The 13180-nt window shown below is 39.0% G+C and overlaps 1 protein-coding gene across 2 annotated transcripts in view; it reads left to right on the forward strand.

Annotated features, from left to right (window-relative positions):
- Positions 1–10697, forward strand: part of PUM3 (pumilio RNA binding family member 3) — a 43499-nt gene extending 32802 nt beyond the window's left edge. For both annotated transcript variants that reach the window (XM_075931657.2, XM_006129899.5), the window contains exons 16-18: positions 1264–1351; positions 4334–4424; positions 10428–10697. In XM_075931657.2, the coding sequence (XP_075787772.2) occupies positions 1264–1351; positions 4334–4424; positions 10428–10557 (309 nt within the window). In that variant the 3' untranslated portion in view covers positions 10558–10697. The remainder of the gene's footprint in view (positions 1–1263; positions 1352–4333; positions 4425–10427) is intronic.
- The last annotated feature ends 2483 nt before the right edge of the window (positions 10698–13180 follow it).

A 13180-nucleotide genomic window follows, 5' to 3' on the forward strand; every position in this document is an offset into this window, starting at 1 on the left:
CAAAATCCAACTACTTTACTTTTTGACAAGGAAAGAAGGTTTGATTCCTGTAACAATTTATTGTAATATTGCTAAATTCATCAGTAAGCTACAGTAGGACTGTGCCTTCAGACATGCATGTATGGTTTCCACAGCTATGTGGGACTTCAGGAAGAGCTGGGATCTAAAAATATCCCAACATTAAAGCTTCATTGATTAAAACCCTCAGTCACAATGCACAACCACCTCAATAGACACCTCAGTCACAATGCAAATGCCATCCTCACTATTCTGTATAACTGGGGAAGCATTTGCAGTCCTCATTCCCTCTCTTATTTGAATGTTTAGCCAAATTGCTCTCATTTGGTTCCCCAAGTTGGCCTGATTTTGGGAAAGCAAAGATACCACATTATCCAGATTGTAAAGCTACATGCGATCCATGTATTTGTGGTATCCCATTGAAAACCCACGCTTCATCTTCCCCAGAGTTTTTGCATGGCTCAGCACAGGGAGCTGGACTTGGTGACCTTGATTTCACTTGCATCTGTACATTTCTACAATTCTGTGAATATGAGCTGTGAGATACTTGATTACTTGCAAACCTCTGTTGGACATGGAGACACATTTGTTTAATGATTAGGGATGGAGAGCTGTTTTAAAACTTTTGTCTGTTCCAAACTGAACTAGAATCAGCTTTATAAAAGTTCAGGACCACCAGGTTTCCCTGTTTTCTGACATCCAGACTGCTACCAGAGCACCTGGTCAGCTTACTTTTCCTTGTCTCCCAACCCATATCTCTGAAATCTATGCTAGACTTCCATGTGAATCTCTTACATATACTAGCAAGCTCTGGACTTCTTTTAATGTGTCAGCTTATGAAAATTTGGACGAGTCACAGACTTGTGTAGAGGCAGATAGGCCAGGAAACTACACTTCCATGTTAATGGGAAGCTGAATGTATGTTTGCTGGTCAGGAGAGAGGGCTGGCTGGTGAGGACCAGAGGATGTAGTCTGTGCACTGAGACTCTGAAATGGGTCAAACCTCTGTCAGTTAATGTTTGAGTAAACATCCAAACGCTTGCATTCTCATCTGTTTTGAAAATGTTGGTATTTGCTTATGGCTAATAATGATCAAGTGGCACAATATAATGTGGTGTAGGGAGGAAGCGTATGTTAGAATCTTTTTTATAAAATCATCTGACAATGCATGTTGTGTTTTTTAAAGTGTAAATACACCAATTCATGTGTGAAAGATGGCTAAGTCTGTCATTGGTTTGTTTAAAGCTTCACATCGCAGAACATCCAGCAGGCCATCTGGTTCTGAAATGGTTAATTGAGCAAGATGAAAAAATGAGAGGAGATGGAAAAGACGGTAGGTTGGGAAATTTATCTCTAATAGCACATTTGTCAGATTTCAGCACAATTAAACTTATGTAGGTTCAAAAAGAAAAGATTGTTATATAGGTTTTTACACCTCTCAGATTTGTAAAAGGTGGTCAATAGGCAATAAATGGTTTAAATGTACTTTAGATGTAAATAAAATGTATTTTTTGTTTCTGTGTAGTTGTGAAGTATTGGAGGCTAAGCTCACTTTTTTTCAGATACATAAAATCTCAGATGTTCTTTTCTGGTATCAAGAGAATATTCTATTCCTTTGCAATTTCACTTAATACATTTTAGTGTGCCAGAGCTATCTAGCATTTAAAAATGTAGGCAACAGCGAAGATTGCATCTCTCTAAATAAGAGTTGGTTTCATTCCAGTTTATGAATATTGTGATTGCCAGCTAAGCAGAATTGTAATTATTAGAGCGTATTTGTTTCTGCTGTTGCATTACCACTTTGATTACAAAATTTCACCTCAAATATAGAACGTGTGCTATTTTATGGCTCCAATGTTGTCATCCAGAATGTAATATTCAAAAGAATGAATTCAGCTTTTTGTTATGGAGCAACAAAATGTAACATTATGTGCATTTTTTTCAACCTGACCTAAGATGTCTTTCTACCATCCTAGTAAAATAATCTTTTAATTCAAAACTTGCATATCTGCTATATTTTTGAGAGAGTTTGTCTGAGTGAGCAAGTCCGTCCATCCATCTGTTCAAGAACTCCTCCTAAATGGTAAGAATTAGGACCACCAACTTAGGTATACAGTTTCCTCTTATCATAATTTAAAGCAAGGTAAGGGTTTAGTTGTCTTCAAACAGCTGCAAGCCTGAGAGGAGGGACTAAGGGAGGGAGGAAGCTTTGCATGCTGCCCTCACCCCCAGTGCAATCCCATTGACTGATTTCCGAACAATGGGAGCTACCTGTTTGAAGAACAGGAAGCCATGCAAAGTACTCCTTCCTCTCCCCTGAGACTCACAGCTATTCACAGATGCACATGGCCCGTGCCATGGCCAGGCAGACAGGGAGCCTGCTTGAGAAAAATCCTGGGCTACTTGCCCGGTAAGTCTTCCAGACCGAACCTGCCTCTGGCACCCCAAACCCTCCCTTCCCCCAACCCTGTGCCCCCTTACCTTACACAAACCAAAACCTTTCCCCGCCTCCACACCCATACCCAACTCAAAACTGTGCACCCCAGTCCCCTGCCCCAGGTCACAACCCTGCCTTCTTTACCCAGCCTCCCTCTCATACCCCAAACCTCCTCCATTAATATCACCAAATTTTTGGAGTCTCCTCCCCTTCCCCCTCCTCCCCCAGATATCAAAAATTATAGCCCAACCTGGTTTGGGAGGAGTTCTTGAACAAATGGACTCATGGATGGACAGACAGATACATTATCTTCTTACTATATATTTTAGAAATGTTCATTTTTTATTAAAGTTTATTGGAACATTTTTGAAAAGATGACAATGTATAGGTTTCGACTAAACTTAAAAAAATGAGAAAATGTGCACACTAACCTCTCAGGTTTCCAATCCATAAGCTAGTGCAGAATGAAAACAAATTTCAAAAGTTGCTTAAAAGCTGGCTTTCCCCCTCACCCCCTCAGCACCGTCTCTGCAAGGCAAGGGGCAGGAAAAGCAGAGGTAAAGCAGGGAACTGGCACGAGCGGGGACTGAAGCAGTTCCCACTGTCCGCCGCAAACGGGCTGCTGGACTTATTGCTAGCCAGGACTGGCTCACGGGGGCTCTGCATTTTAAATGTAGAAAGAGCCATGGGACTCTTACTACATTTAAAATGTAGAGTTTCCACATGGATGGCTTCCACAGTTACCCCCACTGCGGCTCTGCAAAGCGGTCTTATTGACTAATCATATTGTTGATACAAAATGTATCGATTATAAGGTTAGCTCAGTAACCACAATTTAACATCCTTACTTTTTTTTGCATTAATTATGTTGGCCTATGTTTAATATTTTTTTGGAGGGGAGAGGGTGTCTCGCTGTAGTTCTGATATCCATTCTCTATCAGAATTTGGGCTGGCACAGTTTTCATTCCTTATTAGACTTGAATTAGAACTTTTATCACTTCCCTCATTCAAATGTTCAAGGGGGGGGGGGAATTTTGTGTGAATATCTTATCTGCCAACCTAATTTAGATAATAGATAGTTGTCTTGTCCTTACTGCGCAGTTCTGCTCTGTAATGTGACTTTAAAATGGAGTTCTCAGTTGTTACCAGATCAGATTTGATAGTTTTATAAATTAAGTTTTTTTTTCTAAAGGCTATCTATGCAAACTCAGCCTGGGATCTGAAAGTCACTCTGCATTCATTCCTTCTCACACATCACCATTTGTAATTGTTCTGCAAAACCAGTTGTGCCATCAGCGACGTGTGTAAACTTCATTATTCCAGTGGAGTTGAACAGAGACTTGTAACTGGAATATATTTAAATAATTATGTTGGCAATGCATGAGATGGAATAGAGCCTTCAGACTTCCAGGTGCCCTATCACTAGGGCTAAGAGGTGCAAAACTTGAAGATGATTGATCACAAAAGTAAGAAGCAATGATTGAATGCACCCAGGAAGCAGATCCTTTCAGTAACAAGGCACCTTTTTTACCAAGTTCCTTTTCGATATAGAAGTATGCTTCTAAACATGAATTATTTTAGGAACTCTGTTAAACAAATAGTATGTCTGTTGTAAACAATTGTGTGTCTGTTTTTATACCAGTGAGTTTTCATACAATTCAGTGTTGCTGTTGTGTAATTAGTTATAAGCATTGATTAAAATTAGTCTCACATTTGGGGAAGGTATTGACTATATTGAATAGTCAGTTATTTTGAGAGTAAGCAAGGACTTCTAAATATAGAGTGAATTAAAGAGTGTGATTAAAAACACTGCTGCAGAGAACTGTTAAATAGGCAACATCGAGTAATTTTACTTCATTCTTTTCCCCCTCTTAATAGGATGTTTTGCAAGAACGTTGGTGAATTGTGTCGGCATTGACAATATGAAGTCCTGGGCAGAAGTAAATCGAGGTGCCATTGTTCTTTGTTGGTATGTAGGACACATGTCTGTTTCTAATTGGGTCTCCGTGCTAAATTCTTATACTGAGAGAGTCATTCAAGTTTTCAGCCAAAATAAGCCAGTTTTCATGCACTTATGTACTTGCCTTTAAATGTGGTGTTTACAAGCATGCTGTAGAGAATAGCATTTGGCACTAGTTCCCTGGGTTCAGGCTTGGGTACTGCTATAATATAGTTCTGTGCTGAAAAAGCCTTCTAGAGATTGAAAAACTTATTTATTTCTAACACTGTCCACCAATATCCCTACCAAATGTATAAAAATCCTGAAACAGTATGCCACTATATCCTAAATATGTTTTGTTCTTGGCTGTATCTGTGTTGAAACGCAGCAAACAGGTATTCGGGTATATTTTGTAAAATGTTATTCAGTTTGTCTATTATACAGGCTCTCTTTCAGGACCTTTCCTGTGGTATTGGAGTTTTATGTATGTGTTATACTTCCTGAGCCTGGAGAGCAAAGTGGTTCCTAGAATAAGATATGCAAAAGTGTATTATGTGCCAACCTGCTCTCTGTAATGAGTTTCAAAGCTCACTGTCTTCCTCACCTCCCCAGGATGAGACTATCACACCAAGCACTTTACTTTGCTTATTAATACATTTGTTGGCATTTAGTAAATGGTTGTCAGTTTTCAGTGTAGTATCAGGTAAATCTGGACTTAATAAATCCTAAACATCTAATCTGTGAGGCTTCAAAATTCTCAGTTCAGCAGAGATCACAAAATTACCTTATTAGCTTTTCATAAGTATCTGACAGAACTGAGTCAGACACACCTAACTGTGTGTAAGTGGGCAACATATCCCTTGTAAATAATTAAAAAAAAAATCATTTAGTTGAATTTGTCTCTTTGATTTCTGGCTCTAATTCCAGTTGCTTTAGGATAAGGATAGTCAAACTGATTGTGTAGATAATGAGAAACCATTTAAGTGATGGAAAATATAATTATTGTGCTTCAAGTTCAGTTTTAATTCTGTTTTGCAAACATCAGTACAGTTGCTGTTGATGGGAATTGGCATGTAATATACTATTTGCATACAGGCTGATTTGGTAAACTCTGCATTGTTTGAATTTGAATTTTTGCGTCTCCCCTCCCCCCCCCCCTTAACTTTTATAAACGACCTCTAATGTTTGATGAGCACACTTTTAATTCATTTAAATTCTTTAATTCTGCATGCAGATTTCAATAGAGTGATTTGTACATTGACAATGTTGTTACTTAACACTTTCCTTTAACTTAGGACTTTGAGATTTGTTTAAAAGATATCTCTTCCTTGATGTCTTTGGTGGTTTTCTTTATATATGTATGCTTTGTTGAATTAGTTTCATTCTATAAATTAGAAGAAATTAATGTCTGTGCATTCAATAAATTAATGTCTATCTTCATCCTTCACATTTTAATGATGAAACTTAAAAAAAAAAACCTGTCCTGTAGAGACTAATAAAAATATATATATGGTATCATGATTATGGCTAAGAGGTTGTTGTGGATATTTTTAGTAAAAGTCAGGAATGGGTCTCACAGACCATTTAAAAAAAATCACAGAAGACTGTGACCGGTCCCTGACTTTTTAGTTTACAAAAAAAAAAAAAAAAAAGTACCCATGATAAAATGGCACGGGAGTACCTCCACCACCCATAGGTACTTAGGGCTCCAGGGTCCCCCTGATCCTTCCCCATCGGGGTGGGGAACTGAAGTGTCTCCTGCTCCTTCTCCCCCTCCTCACCACCCTCCCACTTCCCCCCGGCAGCCAGAGAGCTGCAGAGTACCCCTGCTGCCTTTCTTCCAATTCCCACTGAAAACTAACAAGACTTGTCATTAGCATTAAGAGAAACTGGATAAATCAAAGGATTTGTAATGCTATGGAACCATTTAATTGCTAGATCACCAGTTCAGGACAGTAGTGACTGAAACATTCCTTGATTTGTAGTTTCAGTTTATTTCCTAGTAGATCAGCATCCACCCCTCAAACCTCATAACCGTTAGTGCTTTCTGTGTCATGCTTGTTTGTAATCTCATTGGTGAGACCTAGGATAGAATGTCAGTGGAGACCTTAGTTGCCCCTACAGCCAGTCATTTGGGTCATGATTGAAGAAGGACCTTTTTGTCGTTCCCGTCTCCCCGAGACAGCTTGCAGGGTAGGAGGTCGCTGCAGGAGGGGGCAATCCCTGGAGCCATGCCCAGTGGTGGAGGCCACTGGAGGGGACGGCAGCCCCTGGAGCCTGATCCCTCAGCTCCAAAACAGCCTGAAGACTGTGTAGGGGGTGAGCAGCTGGAGGGTGCTGTAGCCCTCGGAGTGCAGCCTCCTCCTCAGACACCCTGCAGGCTGGGTGTGTGTGTGGGGGAGAGTAGGTGGCAGCCTCCAGAGCCCCCACCCCAGACAGCCTGCAAGCCACGGGGGAGGATAACTGGAGGGACCCTGCTGATAGGTGAGTGCAGTCCCATCCCCATGAGAGGTGTCACTGCTGGAGCAGCACCACCCTCACCACAATGAGTGACCCCATAAGCCCAACATTCCCACCTCTCAGACCCCTGTTGTGAGCTACCTGCCTTGACTTCAGCTCCCCCTGCACTGATCCCCCTCCTGCTTTCCTCACCTGAGCACCCCCACACCTCCTAACTCTTTGTCCCTCTTCACCTCTGAACTATCACTCTAGCCTCCATTTCCCTTCCTTTTTGAAAAACACAGTCATTGAAATAACACATGTTTATTTTTTGTTTATTTTTCACACACAAAATTCCTTCATTTACAGATGGGAGCAACACTGGGTACATCTGCTAGTTAATTATAACTTTCAGGTTTTTATCGGCTCTTCATTTTTTTATTTTTCTGTTATGTAGGTTGCTCAGAGCAACTTCATAATCTTTTTTCCCTCCCTTTCTTGTGTGGCACTCATTTAACTTCCGTCCTGTGTAGTAATTAATCTTATCCATGCTTAATTGCATGCTTTTACTTTAAAGATGCTGCCTAAATTATTCATCAGTGTTGAACTCAAAGAATACTTTAATCAGATACTGGTAATGACTGCAATATTTTTTACATAAAGTATTTCAAATGTTATTGAAATACAAAAAAACAAAACAAAGATGTACCTGTAAAAGATGCCACTGATCTCTCTGTCAGTTTCTTCTTTTGCTAGTAAGGAGCCCAATGGCTGTAGGATTTTACCTGTCTTTTGTTTGTTCCTGTTTTAAAAGTGCCATTTCTGCCTGCAGAAGTTGATTTTTGTCTATTTTTTGATGCTTTATAGCAGCATCCATTCACATGCCTATATAAATCTCTGCTTTATCAATCCAACTCCTTGAAGGTCTTGGCTTTGGTATTTATAAAAGCTTAACCTTCTGTCCTATTCTATGACTCTAATCACCATAACACATACTGAATACTTGTGATATTTTTGTTATCCTTGATGAACTGTTTTTTATAATGGAAAATCAGAGACCTCCTGGTTCTTGATCACACACTGGTGTAAACTAAGAGTAACTCTAGTGTAGATGGAGTTACTTGAGTGTTCAGCTAGTTTAAGATCAGAGTCTAGTTCTCTTGTGCAGATAGGAGGTGCGCCCTGCTATCAACAACTTGCTCAGAATTAAAATTACATGGAACCACTAAATGAATGACACTATTCTCTAAATTTGTATATTTAGCCATCACCATGGTATTTAAATGCCTGATAATCTAGGCAGGAGGTTACATCCAGCATTGAGGCATAATGAAAAAATGTGTATCAACAAATCTGTATATTATATAGAGAAAATACATACCTCTTTATCAAGTAAGAGGTCTTACAAGTCAGAGGACAGCATGTATTTTTTTCCCTTTTTAAAATACTTCACTGGAAGTATTCAGCAATAATTCTCTTTAAACACTATAGGAACTTGACATTTCTTCCCAGTGTATTAATTCAAAAAGCTTTCAAAACTTGGCCTGGGTAAATGGTTAATTTTTTTTTTTTAAATGAGAAATTTGTAAGTACTGTAGTAGTCCAGCGTGGATTACACTGTAATATGCTCTTTGTCCCAAATGGTAAACCATACCAATTTCTCCTTGCTATTCACTCTATAGAACAGACCTGGGCAAAATACCCTCCATGGGCCACGTACGGCCCTCCAAACCACCGGATCCTCCCACAGACAGAGTGGGGCGCCTCTGGCAAATTCCTTGCTTGTTCCACCCTGCCCTGCATGCAGCTCAGAAAAGTGGCTGCCAGCCATTTGTGTTTCACAGCTGTGCAGAGGGAGAGGGGGAAGGGGTTTCATGAGCGGCCTCTGCCCCCAGCACAATCCAGTCCAGTTTCTAGCCAATAGGAACTGCTTGTTTGAAGAACAAGCAGCGTGCAAAGCACCACTCCTCCCCTTCCCCCAGCTATTATTAATGATGCATATGAACCCCTGTAGCCGTGGTGGGAGGCTGCCTGAGAAATGTGCTGAACTGTTGGCTGGGAGTCATCCTGGTAAGTCTCCCAGCTAGAGCCTACCTATGGCACCCCAGCTCCTCCCTCCATCCACCCTACTGCCCCCCCGTTTCCCTACCCCACATAACCCTAACCCTCTACCCCCTTCATGAGCCCATACTCCCTCCCAGATCTTGCACCCCAGTCTCCTTCCCTGGGTCATAACCCAAACCCCTGTAATCCAATCCATTGTCCCAGGTCACAGTCCCTTCCAGCCCTATGTCACAATCCAAATCCCTGCACCCCTCCTACCCCCTAGTCCCAGGCCTCAAGTCCCAACTGCCTTCTTCACCCAAACTCCCTCCCAGACCCCACAAGCCCTCCTGCACCCCAAGCTCCCTTCTGCACCCAGCCTCCATCCCAGACCCTGCATCGCCTCCATTAACATCGTGGAAGAGTGCGGTCTGTGACCACTTTCCAAAATCTGGGAATGCCCCTCCCCCACACTCCATCAACAATTATTGCCCATTCCTGCTATAGAATGTGTCATTTTTTGCAGACTTGGCATGTTTTGTCAGTACCTTGCTGCTCTTTCTCCTTACTAGTTTGTGTTGCTTGTGGATAGGTCGTATGAATATGACTTGTATCTATGTGGGGTTTTTTAAAAAGAAACCATTCTCCCCCCAATCCACTACCCACTTTTAGATTGTAAGAGAACTTCTAGTTACAACTAAAAGCTTAACAGAAATCCCCAATAAGACTTATAAGTCCATAGTCAAATAATTGCATCTCAAAATAAAGTAGCTGAAAATAGAATAGCAGCTTATTGAATGCGGCATGACTTCCTGGCTCTTCTACTATCAGCCTTGACAGGATTTTAGGTCATAAGGAAGAGAGAGATTTGTATATAAACAAAACTATATTAATTCCTCTTTCAATATTCCATGCAGTATGGTCTCTTATCCTTATTAAGAATTTAACAAACTAAAAAGAGGTTATGGTTTGCTAATTGCATGTTTATGGTAAAACCATAGAAGTTGTAGATGCTAAAGATCTGTTGTCATTCCAACCCCCAGCCAATGTATGTGTGCTCCTTATCATGTAAAGTCCTAAGTAACAGGGCATCCTGCTGATTACTTAGGAGAAAATGTTCCATAGACCAATCACACTGTTGGGAAGCTTTTTTCCTGATGATCATCCTAACATTTTTTTTTCTTTCTTTCTATTACTACTGGTTATATACATCCTTATCAGTGCTGAAATAATGCTACTTCTCAGCGAGGAAAGAGGCTTTCCAGGTTAACAGAATAAAAATAAACTTATACTTCAGGACCATAGATCTTTACATGTAAACCTAAAGCATCACTTCTAGAGCCACCATCAAACTATGTTATAATTTGCTGTGTATTCCCTGATGGACTTACTTCCATATTTTGTGTCTGTATGAGAGCAAATTAGTACCTGCCCTGTAGCAGCTTTCTTTTTAAATGATTAATGATTTTATTTATATTGTCTGACAAACTATTTTTATTTGACCTAAAAGTTTACCTTTGAAATATAATGTTTTCTCCTCCTTTCTTGTAGCCTTCTTCGAAGCACAGATCAAGAAGTGCCAAAGAAAGTCAAAGGAGGACTAAAAAGTCTCATTCCAAAATTGAAATGCAATAAAAATGTAAAAGGAATAGAGGCTCTACTACAGGCATTGACGTCCTAATTTTAAATGAAGTTCAGAAAGACTTGTTTCCTATCATTGTAACCAAATACAATTCAGTGGAGGTTTAGCACAGTATTTGATTATTTTTGTACTATCCTTTGTAAAAAGTGTATTTGTAAATTAAACTGTTTCTAAAATGATTTGGCTGTTTTGCACATAAATCTAGTTTCAGTACCCGAATGACACTGAATCCATCATCAGAGGATTTTAAGCTCTGGCAGACTAACAGCTTACCAAGATATCTGAACGTCTAGTTCAACATTTAAATCTGTGCTTGTTTTTCCCCTGAGTATCTTGCATGAAATCTAATAATACTGCTAATAATTATATATAACTTTTTAAAAAGTGATCAACTAGTTTATCTAGAAACTGAAACAAACCCTCAGTTGATATTCTTCTTCACTGAAAAAATCCATCTGTTCTTAACGATTTCCTTCTGGTTGGCCTTGTGTGTTTATTTTTTTTAAATCCTGCCTTAAGATGGATGTGACATGGACAGTTTGAGAGCTCCTGATAGTAGCACTTAAAAGTTGCTCTGGCTTTTCAAATAGACCTGAAAGGAGTCAGTAGTTGTTTGCAATGGGTTATGCAAATTTCTTACCAGCTTTTTTTTTCTCTACTCCATTAAGTACAGGCTTTTTTTGCTTAACATTTGTTGTCTGAAAACGGAATTTTCTGTTTTTGTTTCCTACTTTTAGTTGAAACAAAAATGGATTTACTTATAATTCCTGCTTGCTGATAAATTTTAATGAGCCTTTGGAAAATAGAAAGGTATAGTACAACCACAACTTGAATATAATCTCTTGACATGGCAGAATGTTGATATATGACATAAAACACAGGTTAATCACCTCTGGTGCAGAGTTAATTAATTTCCTTATAGGATATATTCTTGGCTGGTATTTGAGCACTTGTTCTCATGAATAGTCCAGTGAAATCATTGAGAATAAGGCATAGAGGATCCAAGCTGTAGTGTTTGAGTTTATCCCTGCTCCTGCTAAATTTGTTATGAGTAGTGCAAGTTCAGATATTATCATTTGAAGGATGAAACCTTGAAATTGTTTAACATTTTCATCAATGTTGAAGGGATGTATATTACAAATTTTTAACATCCACAATTGCTAATATTTAGCCTTTTTTGGTAAAACATAACTTCCTTTGATTTAAGATCATACAAAATATAACTGTAAATTGTATAGCTATAACTGAATTGAAATGACAAACTAGTAAGCCTTTTAGAGAGTGATTATTTCTCAAGTAAGAGTGATTTATATCTTATTAAAACAGAAAACTTCTTTTAGCACCACAACTCTGAAGTTCTGGGTAGTGCTTTTGAACATGAATTGAGGGATGTATAACTCTACATATTTGTAACATTCTTTTTCAGACTGAAGCTTTTCTTCTTTATGAACACAAGCAGTACTCAGCTGAAATGTGCAGGTCCTAGTGAGTAGAGGGGTTGTCTAAAACTACCCAGTGGTAGCAGATATCCACAAACTTAGATGTTATTACTCGGTATAGATTGGATTTCAAATAAGATTGTTTGTCTGTAGATAGTGATAGAATGTCATCTTGTCACAGTATTTAGGGGTGTGTGTATGTGTGTATTTGAGTTATGTTTCTTAATGGAGGAAAACAAGAATTTACTAATCATGTCTGAAATCCGTGGCTTGAACTTTCAGCTTTGAGTGTTTTAAAATAAGTGGCCTTGTTCTCAAGAGTACTGAGCACTGTCGGCTTCCCTAAAATCCCACAGGAGCTGCAGGGCTCATCTATGAAAATCAAGCTACCTATTTAGGTATCTAAATGTGGGTTCTGGTATATACCCTATACATAGAAATTGTAGTAATTCTGGCCTCGCGTGCAAAAATTGAAGGGAATAAAAACCATTCGGTGTGTTGCTGTATCATGCCCAGGCTTTATTAGTTGCATTAATTTATAATTTTATGTTTAGTACATATTGTATCATAAAACAAATGAAACATTGTTTAATCTTCAAGAGAACCAAATCTCTTGCTTTCCAGCTATCCTGCTCATACATTAACATACAGTATTATATAACAAGCTCTGTTGTGATGTGACTGTAAAAAAAGAAGTCCTAGCCAATAAATAGATTATGCTAATTAAATCCAGAAGTGCACACTTGCATGTCACAATTAAAGCAAATAGATTCCACCATAATCTCAGTTCATATGTACTGACTATGCTGTGCTGACACTGCTTCTTTCTGATCCCCCTTAATCTTATAAATGGTAGCAAACACTTAAAGGTTAATCCCAATTAGACTTAGTTGGCAGTTGACATAAAATGTTAGTACTTGTAGACAGATATCCTCTCCAGGATCAGTTATTGAAGGACTATTGCAACTCATCAGTTTCTCTAACTGGATTTTCTCTTGTGACAGTGAAACAGATAATTTTAATTAGCATCAGATAATGAATTTAAACTACAATGAAGTGTTTCCAAAGTCCTAGTAACTGCTCTAAATAACAAACTTGACAGAAACAGGCAGCAGCATTGTGACTGAGTAATGATAGCAATGATGGAATAAAAGAAAAGGCTCCTTCAGTCAGACTGATCATAAGCTACTTTCCTCAACAATTGAAGAAGAAAGCCTCCTATA

Source organism: Pelodiscus sinensis, chromosome 6 (assembly GCF_052426305.1).
Source record: "Pelodiscus sinensis isolate ZL-2025 chromosome 6, ASM5242630v1, whole genome shotgun sequence".
Classification (NCBI taxonomy): Eukaryota; Metazoa; Chordata; order Testudines; family Trionychidae; genus Pelodiscus; species Pelodiscus sinensis.